Below are 18,162 nucleotides of genomic sequence, written 5' to 3'. Positions count from 1 at the left end.
AGATCAGGACGAATAATGGTGGTTATTACAGATTAATGAGGAAAAATAAGGATTGCAAGCCCAAATCAGGTAAAAATGATTCCAGAAAGAAACCATCTACGAAGGTACGGGGATTGTCGCCGTCCTTTTGTGCTTTCATATTGTCCTTGTTCCACATCTCTGCAGTTTAATACGTAACACTAGACTGACATTGTGTTTATCCGTTACGTGTATTCCCAAACCTTTCTTAAGTTCCTGTGTTAATGTAAACTTGATTGTTTCTTTTATTCTTTGAACATTTAGATACTAACTCAGCACATTATCTTACAACACCAAATATTCACCACTTCACTCCACTGACACATTTCTGCTGAGTTTCTGAACGCACAGCGTTCATAAATGTCAGAGTCAAGCCTTATTAAAATATCTTCAGACTAGATATATGCAGTTTCGAATGCTGATCGTCGTGCAGTATCGTTTGAACTCGCCTATGTACACAAAGTTTCACTGAGTTTCGGCTTCCAGTCAACAGTGTATTTCCCTCAGCTCTATTTGCTAGGTTATTGGAAAGAAATAGAAGGTGCATTTCACTATGACGAAGAGTAACATACAGGCTTGGTTTCTGAAAGCACTGGAAGCTGCGCTGTCGTCGGAGAGTACACTGCTAGCCATGAGGACTACACCACCGTCACGGGAGGAAACACTGCTTACTTCAGGAACGAAACATTGTTGCTCTTCCTCGCGCACAGTTTGGTTGGTTTGACAGCGCGCTGCGTGCTCCCCAAGACACGCAATGTACGATATAGCGTGAGGGATGTAGCTCTGGTCGAAAGTACCAGAGAAAAGACGTCGTGCCAGTGGACCTTGCGCATAAACTGGTACATCTTCACCGCCGTGAGTTGCCCATTGCCGAGGCACAGCTGCGCCGTGCGCTGTGTTGCGTTCCGAGCTCAAGTTACTGGGAATTTGGCGGGGTTCTGTGAATCCTGGGCCGTTACCATACAGAAGAGTGGAGTAAGGCAAGCCATCGACGTCGGACACTTTTCCGTCCACACCTGCAACATGAGAAGGAAACGAAATCTTGATTAACTTAATGAATAATGGCAATGATATACATAAGAGTCTTTTAGGTTTACGCTATGTGTTAAGAGGCAGAGTGTTAGGAAGCTTGATGTTCCATAAGGAACTTTCCCTACTTCCTTGAGAGTAAACCATTCCCGTCTGTGGTAAGACCACAACACGAGTATGGTTCTAGTGTGTGGGACCCACACCACGATTATTTGATATGACAACTGGAAAAATCAAATGGAAAGAAGCTCGGTTTTTTCTGGGTGATTTCCGACAAATGCGTTACAAAAATGATGCAAAATTTTGGCTGGGAAGACTGTCAGTGAAGAGATGGCGTGGAATAGTATTAGTAGATGAATAAGTATGAGTGATGTTAACATTGTTGGTTTCACGGCTCATACTTGTAGACATGATATGGGCTTTTTGGCTTATGCCGTATCAAGAAAACAAGGTGAAACTCTCTATGTTTCGTAGAGAATTTTTGTTCCGCGTCTTCAGAAGGAAATCTCGACTGCTCACGAAGAAGTTTTCTACACTAATGAAGGTTTGAATTTAGGAAAATTTTACCGTTGGAGAATTGTAGTGGTACGCTCGTTCGTCACCAGATGGCTCTCTGTGTGCTCGCACAGTGCTCCAAGCGGGAGCTGATGACGACATTAAACTCAAATCACGGCCGACTCGATGCGTGGCTCTGAGCGAGGGATCCAGTCGGCCGTGCACCAATACGACATTAACACATAACACATAACCTGGAATTAACCAGCTGGTAATGGTAAACCTACGAATTTGGAAAAAACCGAAATGAAATAAAAAATAGAAAGGACAGGAAAGAGAACTACCTACGTAAAACCTTAATGGCTGGCAACCACGTATTACGTAACTGATGCGAATGAAAATGGAGGAAGGCAACAAAGCGATGACTCTTCCCATCATTGTGCTTCTTCCCTGCGAATGTATTTATGAAATAGAAAGTTTCACTAACCTAACATAACCCCATGGCACTATAGCCCTGAAGGGCCTTGGCCTACCAAGCGACCGCTGCTCAGCCCGGAGGCCTGCAGATTACGCGGCGTCGTGTGGTCAGCACGAAGAATCCTCTTGGCTGTTATTCTTGGCTTTCTAGACCGGGGTCGCTATCTCACCGTCAGATAGTTCCTCAATTCTAGTCACGTAGGCTGAATGGACCTCGAACCAGCCCTCAGATCCAGGTAAAAATCCCTAATATGGCCGGGAATCGAACCCGTGTCCTCCGGGAAAGAGGCAGGGATGCTACCCTTACACCACGGGGCCGGCTAGAAAAGTTCAGTGGGAAAAAATGCCTGATACCTTTTCTCTCTTTCATAATCTCTTTCTATATATAAATGAATGTTTGTTTGTATGTATGTCTCCAATGGTCTCAAAAGCTACTGGACCAATTTCGCTAAAAATTTCACAATTTGTTCTTATTACCCCTGGCAGGGTTTAGGAAGAGGTTTGAACGACATCTGATGGGTAGTTCGGCATAGGGGGTGAGAAGGGTGAAAAAAATAAAAATAGGACAAAGTAAGTAAACCGCATGGCAAATGTGATCAGCGGGTTGCCTAACAAGCAGTATGTAAATATTATGATGTGTTCCTTAAAACGTATCGTCTTCTCTTCTTCTATATAAACGGTATATAAAAATGAAAAGACCAAGTTCCGTCGCCTTGGCATAGGGGGTGACGAGGAGTGAAGAAAGAAAATGTCGAAAATGACAGAGATTACGGGTGAATGTTTCAGCATAGCTCTCAACCGAACTGGATACACATATAATTTACTATATCGAAAAATTACTGTAGGGGCAAGAAACCCCTAAAGGAAGGGGTGAAATGTAAAAATTCCGAAAAATGATATTAGTGGCGAGTCCATAGTCTTTTGAGTAGCTGAGATGAACCGTGACACTCTGGATGCTGTTTGGGTCAAAGTTCATTCCCAATCGGGATGGGGGTTAGAAGGGGTGAAAGGAATGTCCAAAATGACTGAGATCATGGATGTACGTGTACATATTACAGCATAGCTCTCAACCAAACATGATATTCATTTGACTTACTGTTTTGGGAATAAAACTGTAGGTTAAGACAGCCCCACGGCGGGGGTTGAAAGGGGGTGAAATATTGAAATAATAAAAATTGACCAATATTAAAAGTGACATAGCTTTCCTTTCGCATTTAATTGGATTATAAAATCTAACGCGATTGAATTAATAAACGCGGGCGAAACCGCGGGCACCTGCTAGTAATGAAATATGAAGTACATAGAAATATTCCTTAATCACAAGGAATTATGGTTGTCTAGGAGGAGGTATGCTCGCTCCTTGCAGGTCTGTAACGTTACGTATAGAACAGAAATGACCAACCGGACATCTGAGGGAACCGAACCTACAACTTCGGATTTCGCGGCAGATCCTCTCCCAGTTGTGATATGATAGCCTCAGTCTTTCTTGTTGTGTAGGTGCATGTCTGTGCAACAGATCTGGTAGTACAGCCAGCAGTTTGTTGCAGGTAAAATAATAAGAGAAGAGAATAAGGACAACTGATTAAAATTTTCATTTCCTATTTCTATAAATACAGGCCCGGAAGAACTTTCAATTGCAGTAGATTTATCATTATTAATGAACTAATCTGGTAATTTATGTGTTAATATGATTTACTCTCTGGTAATGTATCGGAAAATATCAGAAAACTTGGATTTGACTGTACTACCTCTGTAAGCATAGCGTAAACATGAAAATCACGAGTCAAGAACTTCATTCTAGATGCAGTAGATAAAACTAGTCTCTGACGTAAGGTTTGATTAGGCAGTTTCAACTCATCAAAAGTTTTAGTTATATCTCAGAATGTTACGCAGCACACTTACATTTACTAACATCTGAAAATCCCCTGGGATGTCCATTGTACTCACCAAGAATTGGATTTCCTCTGGGAGTAGCCAACCCTCCCATCGTGAGGACGTGAGAGTGGTCGGCTGTTACTACCACTAAAGTCTCCCTTAGGTCTACGAGTGGCAGGAGTGCCAACAGCGCAGCTTCCATGGCAAGAGTTTCATCCAGTGCACGGTAAGCGTTATTGTAGTGGTGGGCGTGGTCTATCCGTCCTCCTGGAACACAACATATTAAACTATTTTGAGTACAGAAAGATTCGACCACAGAGGAGATCAATAATATTAATAACATACGGGGTGGCCGCAAACAATGTGTACCGGGAGTATCGGCTTTAGAGGTCAGGTCATACTGATCAATAATTTTATAAAAATAATGTAACCCTTTCCCGCCCTTAGCGCCTGTTTTCACTTTGCCTTCTGGTCTTTAGCGCCCGGCTGGGTTATCTGCACACGTCTGTGATCTGTGCGATAGTTTTTTTCGGAAGTGCAGTGTTGATAAGGCATTTATGAACACGCAGTGCAATCTATAAGGCTTAGGAAATAAAAGAAGGGCGACAATCTGTCTTGAATTTGCCTAGGCAACGGTCTTGAACTTCCCCGAGCACGGATCAGCTGTTTCGTTCGTAAACATGGCGGGATTGAATATTGCGGATACTGAAACTGAGCTGAATATACGAGAAGAAAGTGACACAGAATCGTTGAGTAGGGGTGGAGGTGAATTTCTGTTCAGTGAATAAGATATCATCGAAGACAATTTTAGTGTTAACAGTGATAGAAGTGAAAAAGCATATCGAGAAATCGGACCTGATGGCGGGCAACTCAAGCAACACAAACATTATTTTCTCTGCTCCGAATGATTGTATGGATGATGCTGAATCTGTCCATAATTTGGAAAGAGTATTGCGAGATATATATTGTTTTTTAAGTATGTTATTAGGAGACAAACTATTCAGTGGCATAGCCTATTGTATATATATCAATTCAGCATTGAAACAGGCGCATTCCGGTAAAAGAACTACTTTCCCAGAGGAAATAAATTCTTGTATAGGCTACATTAGCATCATTCCACTTCAAAAATTACGTGATTATTGGTTTAGATAATTCAGGCAACGTGAGAATGTGACAAATGCAGCCTACGTATCTGTCGAGTATTAACAGTAGCGGGAGGGGAGGTTTGAACCAACAATCTTATGACTCTATGGATGTGATAGTATATTTTATTAAAAGCCAAACCAAACTCCATGGCACTACAGCCTTTGAAGGGCCTTGGCCTACCAAGCGACCGCTGCTCAGCCCGAATGCCCACAGATTACGAGGTGTCGTGTGGTCAGCAAGATGAATCCTCTCGGCCGTTATTATTAGCTTTATAGACCGGGGCCGCTATCTCACCGTCAGATAGCTCCTCAATTCTAATCACGTAGGCTGAGTGGACCTCGAACCTGCCCTCAGGTCCAGGTAAAAATCCCTGACTTGGCCGGGTATCGAACTCGGGGCCTTAGGGTAGGAGGCAGGCACGCTACCCCTACACTACGGGGCCGGCATATTTTCTAATATTATTGAAAATGCGAGTGCATTGTGATGAATAGTTTTTATTATATTCAGCTTTATCTGAAGCAATGTGCTGTGCTTCAATTTTTCCTAAATAAGAGGTTGAAGCGCGGGGATAAGCGGAGTGATAATATGGGCGGAGAAGGGTTAATATCTCATGCCGTTGTCAGTTTATCTCCTGGCGAAGTTAACCAACCAGATCCCTTCGCGAGTGATTTCAAATGGGTTTTGTGAGCCGGTGTTGCTAAAGCTGTACATGGCTTGCGTTGCACCGTGAGTCCAAGTCCACTGTACAAATTCCACATGGCTGCCTCACGATAATTTCGTAAATGACTGACCACCTATTAACTACCGATGCCGGCAGGGTGACCAACTTTTGAAGGAAGAAATGAGGAATAAGAGAGTCACAACAGGGGGGACATTCCACAATTTTCGGGGACAGCTACATTTTAACAGTAATTTATGACAACAAAAATTTAACATTTTCAAATGCATTGTGTTGGCCCATTCCCTCTTTTTTGACCAAAAGTACACTTACCGACGTACGAAACATAGAAACATACATTTCACTCATTTCTATTGTAAGATTTCTTTCGTAGTCTGTGGGTTGAAGACCCTTCATCCACGAGAAATACTGAACGTCTTCTTGCAGAGTTTAAACACGTCTTGTAGACTTCGATCAGGAACTAAGAATGGTGTATTAGTTTTCCACTTTGCCTTATATGAACATATGCGTTTATTTTCCCCTTTTGCATTGTCCGCTTTAAATGATGAGTTTCTTTTTTTTAGCGAATTAGAAGTACAGTCATCACTATCCCACACCAAAACGATTTCAAAAATGACAAAACTTAAGGAAAACCACCAGTTAATACAACACGTCCATGTCGATGTGCTTTGATTTACATGATGGCCACACACACCACACCACGGACTAACGGTAACTCGGAAGCTGAAGAGTACAACTGGAACGTTCCTCCAAGGATGATATAACCCGCTTCTTTGCACTTTCAAGGATCATACTGTTGGCAACTGTCACGCTTTGTTTAGTGGAAGCCAGATGGCGGGACAGTTGCGTATTGTGAAAATTCGTACCGATGTAAGTAACGTGAAAATTCGTACGGATAGAAAACGAAACAATTGCGGGATATTTACAAAATACCTTAAAACAAGGGACGATTACTCAACATGCCGAGAAATCAGCATCCAACTCAAACACACAGTGGGTTTCAGGCAGTGTCACCGTAGCGAACTTGCTATGGCGCAATCATATCCGTTCGAAATACCGTGTACAAATCCCACCCCTGACAAAAAGATTTCTTCGATTCGTCATTTCAAGGCGGCCTTAAGCCAAGTGCAGATTTAGCGACACCGTTTCGAAAAGGCCCATCTCAATTTGCACGTGAAGTGATTTGATTGGCTAATTTCAGAAGCTCTTAAAATGACAGCGGTGCGAGATACCGATTTCATTTTCAAATTATCAGTATTACCAACACTTCCACCCTCACGTTGTTTCCGATCACTCTGTATACAGCTTCCGGTTTCTAAGGGACTATCATTATTCGCGAGTTATAAAAATAAATAGCTCTCTAGGTGGACCAGTATCAATGTGTTCGATGCATAATCCGTAGTTCAAGGAATGGATCGCGGCCAACGTACTATTCATGAAGGGGGGTCAAATATATTGGCACTTAATGGCAACGTCGTTAGAATGTTTGGTATACACAGTGACACCTGACCAAATTAATTCAACCTTAGTGACAGTCCAAGACAATTCTGATTTCATTACTAGACAGGAGAAAGTTTGGAATGTCAAAATTATTGGGCAGACAACCTATATTGCACAATTTCAAACGGTCCGCGAGTCGGTAGCTACAGTGATGAGAGTATGATTATGATTATTACTATTATTGTTACCGTATTTTGTATGGATTACAGAGGTGAAATAAGGTGCGGGGTGAATGGGTCGATACAATACTGTTAGAATATTAATTTAAAACTTTAAAATTAGAGCTGTATGTCAAACTTTGCTACATTTTGGTTCCTTTTTAGTTGTTAAATTTTAACAAACAATTCGCTAAGCGAAAACAAGACTTCTGGCACAGTAATGAGATATAGAAGTAATATAATAAATGATAAGAGCACCTTTGCTCCTCAAAATTATCTAGGAGACTTCTCTCCAAACATATCACCATTACAATATTCCAAAGGCATCATTCAACCTTTACATTATTAGAAAGGGCGTTTTTGCTGTATAAAATTTTACACTTAAGAACCTATTTCCAGAAATTTCCAGGCCTATCGAGGCATGACCTACATTTTACAAAATTCAAACAGTATCCACTGTCTTATATGCTCAACAGTCTAACATCTTTACATGAAAGAAATGAAATAGAGTTTAACAGAGATATCGAGTACCCATTCTACCAGGCCTTGGCGAAAAACAACAGGTTAAACTTACTGGCGCAAAAATCAAAATGGTGAGGATGTGGACACTTGCCCTCCTTGAGAATTGGAATGGAGAACATAAAACCCTATTTGGGCTTATGGCCCGAAGTTACAGAGGCTAAGCCTATACTACTGAGGTGACTAGATGGAGAAAAATATTTAAATTACAAAGATTACCGACTGAAGAAGGTTACAAAATCATAGTTACCTCTAAATCAAGTTGATAGGGAATACGAGAGGGTAGCTCACTCCCTACTCCCTGATTTCGGTCAAGTTACATCGGCTTCTTTGAAATTTACATTTAAAGATTGACATTTACATTTTAGAAAATTGAAGTTACACTATTTAAGACTGGAAACTTTCCTCTCGAGCTAGCTTTCAAGGACTATCACCTAGTTACTCCAGAGCTGCCATACTTGAGCTGGTGGACTTCTCGAAGATGGACGAGACGCCAGCGCCTCTTTTATAAACACACACGCTGTAGACTGGAGTGATCATTAAGACAACCGGGCCCGGAAATGTGCCAGCTTTTATGCCCGAGGGGAAAGTTCCAGAAACCCCTGGGCTAAGGCCGGACACACCCCCAATTCTTATTGGAGGATCAAATAAATGCCAGAAACTCTTGATTGGATGAAAAATAAATATACAAAATTTTGTATTGGCCAGCATCTTAAGTTGGCGGGAAGAGATAGAAGTGTCATAACCTTTAAAACACTAAAAACAAAGCATAACCAATTCAGTGTAGTAAACCTTAAAATACAAAATTACTTTAAAATTTTAATAGTCAAGCTTCACACCAGAGGGCATAACATAAGTTTATAGCAGAGACATCTGTAGAAAAATGTCCAAACTTCATGTATTAGTTGTTGCGAGTTTTAGATTTTAGATGGCATTCTCCAAGGCGCTGCCTTTAAATGTACGGGGCGGGTGTACCTCCAGTACAATTATTATTATTAGGCCTACATCATAAATATTAAGTTCATCATCACCATTAAAATAAGTAAGAGTAAACGTTTGTAATGCAATATTTTACCACAGATGAATTGTAATGTCTTTATTATATAAGTAGCATATGTAACCGTTCTTCGCACGGGAATTGGTAATCGATTTCACGATTCCTTCATGAATTTATGCGAAGTTACATCCTTATATTGAAGCGTTTAATACGGCATGGTTTACTGATATTCTTCTACAAATGCAAGTGGCAGTATTCCAACGTGAAGTACGATAAAACTGAAGAAGGTGGAGACAGAATGAGGATGATTACAGAGTTTATTGGACGGTACAGTTCCTGGTCAGAAGTTGTGCGTAATTCTCCCTACTTCTCGGTTACATATTGTTGTTCATCTGAAACCGGGAATGGCGCTCTGGCTGAAGACTCATGAAACCAATTCGTGACGATAACCTCTCTCATTATCTGTTCTATCTAAAAGAGTAAAATGGCTCTTTACTTAAACCCTGTAACACACCTTGAAATGAAATGACAGCAGGTAGATTTCTATTAAGTTTGGTTGAGTATATTTTGTGCGAGTGTAAAATCACGGTTTCGGTTTCGTATAAATCTTCAGCTAATTCAGTGATTAAAAAAAGTATTGGCCCTAAAACCTATGCAATGGCAGGTGGATTCCAAATATGAAGTTATAAGAACTCAGGCAAACAAACAGATAGACAGTTATTTTCTTAGTTTTTAGTTTTGTCCCTCTATGTTTATCATTACATGGTTTTTCCTCACTGTTCTTTTACTTATTTTTTAAGCTTGCGTTGTGCTACTCCACTGTAAATATATTTTTCATTGCGGAACTCTCTAATTCAGCTTCTCGCAGTTTTGGTTTCCCAAATAAATAAATAAGTAAATAAATACATACATAAATAAATCTTGTGTTGAACAAATATATCAACGGACGACGGTTTTCGGTCACTTTAAGGCAGTGACTACCATGTTAATTACTTAATACTTCACTTGCAGGAATGTGCGATTAATACATATTCCCAGCTAATCAATTAACACTAGAATACTGATAGTTGGTATTTCAATACATCTTTTTTTCAGAAAATGTAGGCTTTTAGAATGTCTTTAAAATGTGCGTGATGTAAATACAGTTACAAACATAAACGCATAAGAATAGGTTCCTGAGAAAGAGCAGTGAAATTTAAAAGAATATTAGATTTAACTTTGTGTCAAGTGGCATGAAACATGGCTAATTTTTTTGAAACTTGATAGTTTTGTGTTTGCGGATTGAAGGAAGCTACCGTAGGAATATTCAACGACAGAGGTTAATGCTATTTGCCAAAGAAGATGATTGTTCGTGAATGATTACACTTTCGAGTCCTCATTCTTTACAGAATTTCTCTTGCACAGAATAAAAATATGACACAATTCCTTCTTCGTCCGACTCGTTGGCTGAATGGTCAGCGTACTGGCCTTCGGTTCAGAGGGTCCCGGGTTCGATTTCCGGCCGGGTCGGGGATTTTAACCTTCATTGGTTAATTCCAATGGCCCGGGGGCTGGGTGTTTGTGCTGTCCCCAACATCCCTGCAACTCACACACCATACATAACACTACCCTCCACCACAATAACACGCAGTTATCTACACATGGCAGATGCTGCCCACCCTCATCGGAGGGTCTGCCTTACAAGGGCTGCACTCGGCTAGAAATAGCCACTCGAAATTATTATACTTCCTTCTTCGGATTTATTCCTCTGTAGCCTACCACGCTAGTAAATTAATTAAAAATTGACCGGCACTTTAAAACCAAAAATATGTTTTTCTTTCCAAAGTGACACTTAAGGTCTCTATTGCGGGAAAGCGTAATATGAGAATACAGAATAGGTAGCACAATTTCTCCTACGATACCACCCCCTGAGAATGAAATGCTGGAATATTGTTTTGTATCCCCTACGAAAGGGTGATTTTTTATTCATCTCGAAAGAGATGACTTTTTTTGAGCAATCTCAACATTTAAATTACGTCATCATGTATAATATATAAAAATAATGATATTTTTAAGAATATTAAGCAGTGAATGAAATACACATCGAGAATATGCGTATCATTGATTTTTTTTCATTGCCTGTGTGTACATCTACAGATACAAAAACCTAGCATTGCATTGCTTATGATTCAGTGTCCTCCTTGTTATAGTTCTATCTCACCTTCTTAGGAAAACTGTTGTTCCTCTCCATTCCTGATTTTTTTAAAATTCGCGATTCTTAGAAATTTTTTACCCTTTCATGCCCATTTTATATCCCTGCAGACATGTTCATTTGTATAGAGCAGCGGATGTCCTCGTCGTCCGGCTGTCAAGCCAACAGTCTCAAATTATCCAGGTTTATACATACAGATGTGCAGAAGACTAACGTTTAATCATTTTTAACTTCATAACATTTTTCCTTAGACATGCAACTTCTAACAACAATTTCAATTTTACAGATGTTAACACAATACAACCCCAAGAAGTAATAAAAAACTATTATGTTAATGTATATTTTTATCATTGTATACGAGTGTACTTTATATACTATCGTGATTAAAGCAATAGACTATGATCGCCTGCGACGACCATATTTTTACAGCAGGATGAATTTCTTTCTTTCAGAGACACCATACTCACCTTCAACAAATAGAAAGAAGCCCTTAGGATTTCTCTGTAACACCCTTAGCGCCGTAACTGCCATCTCAGTCAACGAGGGATCTCCTCCTGGTGAAGTATCCCGATCAGCATCGAACTCTATATGAGAGTAGGCAAACAGACCTGAGAAAGGGAAAGATATACATTAAAGGGAGCCAAAATTATGTGCTCGTAACACGCCAATCTGTTTTAGGGAAAGGGATTGTTAAGGAGTATTTTGATATTTAAGTTGAGTGAGCATAACTAGAAAGAAGGGGAGTTTATGAGATAAAGCAAGCACACTTAGGACACGAAGGAGGGAGTCGATCCAAGATCGACGTTATAGATTTTCCCTATTTTTCATAAGTTAAGTGTGGTTCAATAATAGGTAGTGCATTCCTTAGACCAGAAAATACAAAATTATTGCTCACTGTCCGACTCGTTGGCTGAACGGTCAGCGTACTGGCCTTCGGTTCAGAGGGTCCCGTGTTCGATTCCCGGCCGGGTCGGGGATTTTAACCTTAGTTGGTTAATTCCAATGTCACGGGGGCTGGGTGTATGTGTTGTCTTCATCATCATTTCATCCTCATCACGACGCGCAGGTCGCCTCCGGGAGTCAAATCGAAAGACCTGCACCTGGCGAGCCGAACCCGTCCTGGGATATCCCGGCACTAAAAGCCATACGATATTTCATTTCATTGCTCACTGACAGAATATTCCTACGAAGTAAGGACGGAAAGAAAGTCGTATTTCTATAATTTTTCCATTGCTGCATTGTATAACATAGTCGAATATTTACCGTTACGCACTATTAATTGCTCCCCACATGGCAAATTGCCATATGTACGAGCTAGAATCAAAATTTTAACGTATACTTCCTTACCGCAAATACTTTAAAATATCTACCTTTGCAGTATTCTCCCTGGGTGACTCCACACTTTCATCAGCGTTGTAAAGCTTCACGAAGCACAACTGGATGCCATATTTCGCAGCTTCTCGTAAAGATTCTTGCGACGCTGTTTCTACTTCATTTGACATAACCACTTCAGATGTCACTTCATCTTTGGAAGGAAGTAAATATCACAGTGGCTAAATCGCGTAAATGGATGGAATACTAATGCCCTGGAGTTCCGTGATTGACGAGGATAACTAAGACTGTAGGGAACAAATTGAAGACATGTCGTTATGCAGAAAGTACCACTGTCCACTTCATTGCACCTTAGTGATTGACTCCGGTGATTAACCTAATGCATCAAGATACAGGCTCATTGATTAATACAGCTTTGTTTTCCTCTCAGGAATGAATTCAAAGTGGACAATTAAATGCGAGTGAAAAGCAACTCGAGTTATGACGCTTCTTTCCCAATGATCTCTCCATATTTTCTTGTATAGTGATAAGGCGCGAAACGTTGGTAAAGTTTAATAGAGCTTTCTTTTGAAAATTAGTAGCTCACACCACAACCACGACTAGCATTTTGTGAAGACATTTGGGCTATTTCACTGTTCGCGCGTTGAACAATGACTTTGAAATTTGGGGTGGTGCAATATTGTTACGTGCCAGCACTGTGGTAGCCCCTATCGGTACTTCCTGGAAGATGCTAGTGAGTCGGACGACTGGGGATTTCTAGCCGGCCTGGAGGGCATGGCCGGCCTTTCCGTGTGTTGTTCTCATCGGCTTGTTTACCTGTGCGTTTTGGTGAGATGCAACGAGTATGTTTCTTCTCTGGCCACGTCGCGATTATTGTGGTACACATCACCTGAGCTCTAAGAAAAGAGGTTAGCCGAGGACAGTCAGTCTGCGTTGGACTCCGTGGTGGAGGCAGTGTTGGATTCGGAGTCAGTCCTAGAGTCACTGTGGGACTCATTGTTGAGGTCAGAGAGAGGCTCAGTGTGTAGGGGTTGGGCAGCTGGGCTGAGGGCGACAGAGGTTTTGGCTGTAGTTGTTGTGTCGGTTTGTCCAGCGAGTGGCTGGACTGAAGACGGCGTGTGGGACGGAAGACGTTGTACTACCTGAGAGTGCTGTGTATTACTGTGGAATGAAGATCGCCGTGAGTGAGCGAGGGGAGCAGCCATCGTTAGTGTGTTATTAGTCACAGTTGAATTCCGCTGACCTGTTACTGTTTAGTTGTTCACTGCAATGTGATATGTTTTAAGCCAGGAGATCCCAAGGATTGTCTGGCTGCCAACGTTGTTGCTTTCTTAGCACGAGCCAGGCGTCACGTTTAGGGCACTTTGAGTTTAAACCTACGGACGTGAAGCAACAGCATACCCTGAAACTAGCTCTAGGATATTTGTATATGCTGATGATTGGGCTCTGGCAGTACAAGATAAATTCATGGAAAACACTGAAGAAACACTGACAGCTGATCTTACCATCTTGTGAGAGTACTTTCGCAAATGGAGATTATAACCGAATCCAAATAAAGGTGAAGTTACATGTTTTCACCTTAGCAACAAAAAGGTAAATTGTGAACTGAAGGTTGCCCACAACAGACATCCACAATATTAAGGATTACTCTTGACACAACTCTGTCCTTCAAGAAACATCTTCAGAAAACGGCTGCCAAGTTACGATCAAGGAACACATCTTACAGAATCTGTGTGGAACCACCTGGGATCATTAGTATCTACCCTACGGTCTTAAGTTCTTCGTCTTGTGTACTCTGCAGCAGAAAAATGCTCATCGATATGGCTGAACCGCAGTTACACCAAATTAATTGACACTCAGCTGAATCATGCTATGGGTATGATATCAGGGAAGAATTAGATCTACTCCCATTTCCTGGCTACCTGTTCTACCCCACATTCCACCACCTCTCCTCCGTCGGAAAAATATTCTCCTACGGGATTGTAAGAACAACAGTCAGTTGCCAATCCATGGTGACATGAATGACGATCTTATTAACAGGCTAAAATATAGACATCTACCTGTTAGAACAACTAGAAACGTAGCAAACGCGAACATTAATCTGCTTCAGGCTTGGAAGCAAGTATAGATATCCAGTGCTCCATAAGAATGTCACAATCCACCATGGCTGAAAAACAAATCAGAGGAGTTTGGTCGTCTAAGGAAGACCTGGACAACCATCAACAGGATTCGCACTGGCCATGGCAGATGTGCCGACTCCCTTCATAAATGGTGAATACTTAATTTGGCAGCGTGCAGTTGTGAAGCAAACAGTTCGGTACATTGTGGAGCACTGCCTACCAGGGAAACCCTAGAGACTTACTAATGCTCTCATCTTTGTGTGTTGACTATCTAATTAAATTGAACCTGTAAATACTTCAAATTGCAAATACTGTATTTATATATAATGTGATGTGTTAGCCATACTTCTTTTTCTTCTTTATGTGGTTGCCCTCCAAGGTCGGTTTCTCCCTCTGACTCAGCGGTGGATCCCACCTCTACCACCTCAAGGGCAATGTCCTTGAGCTTCAGACTCTGGTTCGGGGGGGTACAATTGGGGAGGATGACCAGTACCTCGCCCCGGCGGCCTCACCTGCTATGATGGAAAGTTTGGAAGGGGTAGACAAGGAAGAGGGAAGGAAGCGGCCGTGGCCTTAAGTTAGGTACCAACACGGCATTTGCCTGGAGGAGAAGTGAGGAAACCACGGAAAACTACTTCCAGGATGGCTAAGGTGGGAATCGAACCCACCTGTACTCAGTTGACCTCCTAAGGCTGAGTGGACCCCGTTTCAGCTCTCGTACCACTTTTAAATTTCGTGGCAGAGCCGGGAATCGAACCCGCGTTTCCGCGGGTGGCAGCTAATCACTCTAACCACTAAACCACAGAGGCGGACGTGTTAGCCATACGATAAATAAATAAATGTTCACTGCATGTGACTGTGTGAATTACTGGACTGTCTCTGGAGACGAACCAACGGACAATCATAGTGTGTTTTGTGGCGAGTAGCCCTGTGTTCAAACCCAGCGGTCTACATGCAGCTGCTGTATGGGGAACTAGAATTGGAGACGTGAATGTACGAATTACAGCCAACCCCAGGTAATACGAACGGGCTGGACCGCCTGCTTTATAAAAATAAGAGATACTTCTAAACATACATCAATTACTGACTGTGGTCATTCATGGCTGAATACACTGTGTGCGTATATATATATGCGAGTGTGAAATTCTTGTTTCATCCTGAAATGAATTTGAGTAACAAAACGGATGTTGTTTTATTCGTAAAAGTATACATTCCTGGCATTGTTGTTTTAACTAAAGGCTCGTTGTGGTTTACCGGATGGGTGCAGGCCCCTGAGGCAGATTATCCATTCACCAGATTCACACGTCTGTTTTGCGGCCATTTTCACAAGTACAAATGTGTAGCGATTATATATTTTATAATGTATCAACTTCGCAAAATCCATAGCATTAATAGAGTTGTAATGTTTATTATACCTCCAATTTGTTTGTTTGTTTGAAGGGCTTTACAGAGAGCTGCACAGATATATAATTCCATATATCATCGATAGGCAAAACAAATGTGAAAGTACATACACCACAATTCAAACAATCCACAAACAAGAATTGTTTTTACAATAGGTCTCCTGTGCTAAACTGCCCCTATAATAACCACATGCCAACTGCTAAATATCACATTTCAAAAATATCTGATGTTATCACTCCTGAAAAAACGCGTACCCCGTTTCCGACACACTAACTTTAAGTTAGTAAACACAAATAATAAATCAGATTGGAGATTTTTTAATTTTTCCAGTCAAATGTATTCGAATTCTTAGGGTGGTTTATACATAATGTGATACGTCCGACTCATTAGGCGAGTGGTGAGCGTTGAGGCCTTTGGTTCATGGGGTCAGGGTTCGATTTTAATTGCGTCTGATTAATTATTCTGGCTCGGGGACTGAGAATTCATGTTTGTCCCAACACTCTCCTCTTCATATTCAGGAAAAATACCACACTACAAACCACCAAAGGAATACGCAGTAGTGATTACATTTCTCCACATATGTTTGGCGTCAGGAAGGGCATCCGGCGGTAAAACAGAGCCAAATTCACATGTACGACGCAGTTCGCACCTATGACCCGACACGTGGGAACAAGCGGAAAAAGAATATAGTATAATTTAATTCATAGACCTGTTTTTGGAAGCAACAGAAGCCTCGATTGCACATTTATTGTGTGTATAAATTGTAGAGTGTCTTAACAAAATGTATAGACATATAACAGCGAAATGTAACGGTCCCATTTATAGTTGGGCCCACGAGAGTTGGAACCTGACGTTTAGCGCCACCGTCGAGAAAAAGTTGACTAACACTGCTCGAAAATGGTCTGTTGCTATGGCAACGATAACAGCGCTCCCACATTTAAGGAAGCTACCGCCACGTGGGTTGGCTTGCTCTCGGTCGCTTTTGTGATATTATTCGGAGTAATACTGTGTTAGCTGTGTTAGTTGTTGTTGCTCTATGTAATTCTTTATGCGCTTGTTTCCTGAATATTATTTTCGTTGTTAGTTTATTTATTTCTTGTACGTTAATAAGTGGCTAGATGTACAGTTCTGTATTTGTTGAGGTATTGTCAGTTTAGTGATTATGAAATCTCATATTTATCGGCAATGGGGTGTTCTGCGTTAAATGCTGGAATTATTACCACGAGCTTAAGAACGGGTTAAACTTTATTGAATTTCATTAGGCCTGCATACTTGATTACTCAGCCGGTATGAAAGGATGATATGCCGCAGATTGAGGTAACTATGACAACGCAGCGTACTTCACAGTTACTGCTTTCGCCGCTCAAATGTCAGACTCCAACTCTATTGGGCGCAACTACTGTATGAAACCGGTATAAACACTGTATTTAAAATATCGCTTAGTATGACATCACTTATTACGTTGTATCCTATAAAATTACATATTTGATCACATTTTCGGAGAAATGTATCGACTATAACCTCTCAACTTAAAAATAAAACTGGTTCAAACATTGATACTTCCAATTTTTAACTATTGTGATGTTGTGTTGCTGGATGGAAATTGCATAGAGCTTTAAACTCCTGCATTAGATTTATTTTTTCATTGAATTTTGCCTCGCATGTATCCCCTTTTTATGCACAACTTTCTTGGTTAAAAGTAGAGCAGCAGAAGAAACACCATGTATCAACCCTTATCTGTCGACTCTTGACTGAAAATATACCTGAATATCTCTCCAGTAATTTCCGTTTTCTATCCTCCTTTCATGACCGTGACACGCGATCTGGGTCAACACTTTCAATACCTCCACATCATACATCTGCCTTCAGTAATTCTTTCCTTGTGACGGGCGCTAGAATATGGAATGCTTTACCCACTGAAATTAGAAATTGTTCCTCAGTAATTACCTTCAAAAGACAGTCTAAAGATTTCCTCTTGAATACGTAGGCTATATTATGTAGTTATGTGTGAATGTGTGAGTGTCTGGAGTAAATAGTTCCCAAAAGTTTACGTAAATTACTGTTATATTTTATGATTTCCACCTAGAGTAGTTAATATTGAATTTATTTTTATAATTTTAGACTTAGGATGTAATCTTTCAGTTTTAGACTATATTAAGTTATATTACTATTATATTATATACACTGTGTTAAGTTTGAATATGAAGTTTGGATTCAGTATT

At 40.9% G+C, this 18,162-nt stretch overlaps 1 protein-coding gene across 1 annotated transcript in view; it reads right to left on the bottom strand.

Annotated features, from left to right (window-relative positions):
* Positions 1-318: 318 nt before the first annotated feature.
* Positions 319-18,162, bottom strand: part of LOC136876009 (alkaline phosphatase, tissue-nonspecific isozyme-like) — a 317,503-nt gene continuing 299,659 nt past the window's right edge. Inside the window, exons 6-8 of the mRNA XM_067149621.2 lie at positions 11,552-11,692; positions 3,967-4,161; positions 319-1,034 (exon numbers count right to left, since the gene is read on the bottom strand). Coding sequence (XP_067005722.2) covers positions 535-1,034; positions 3,967-4,161; positions 11,552-11,692 — 836 coding nt within the window. The 3' untranslated portion in view covers positions 319-534. The remainder of the gene's footprint in view (positions 1,035-3,966; positions 4,162-11,551; positions 11,693-18,162) is intronic.

This window comes from Anabrus simplex, chromosome 6, assembly GCF_040414725.1.
Source record: "Anabrus simplex isolate iqAnaSimp1 chromosome 6, ASM4041472v1, whole genome shotgun sequence".
Lineage (NCBI taxonomy): Eukaryota > Metazoa > Arthropoda > Insecta > Orthoptera > Tettigoniidae > Anabrus > Anabrus simplex.
This window is presented reverse-complemented; position numbering and strand designations above follow the sequence as displayed.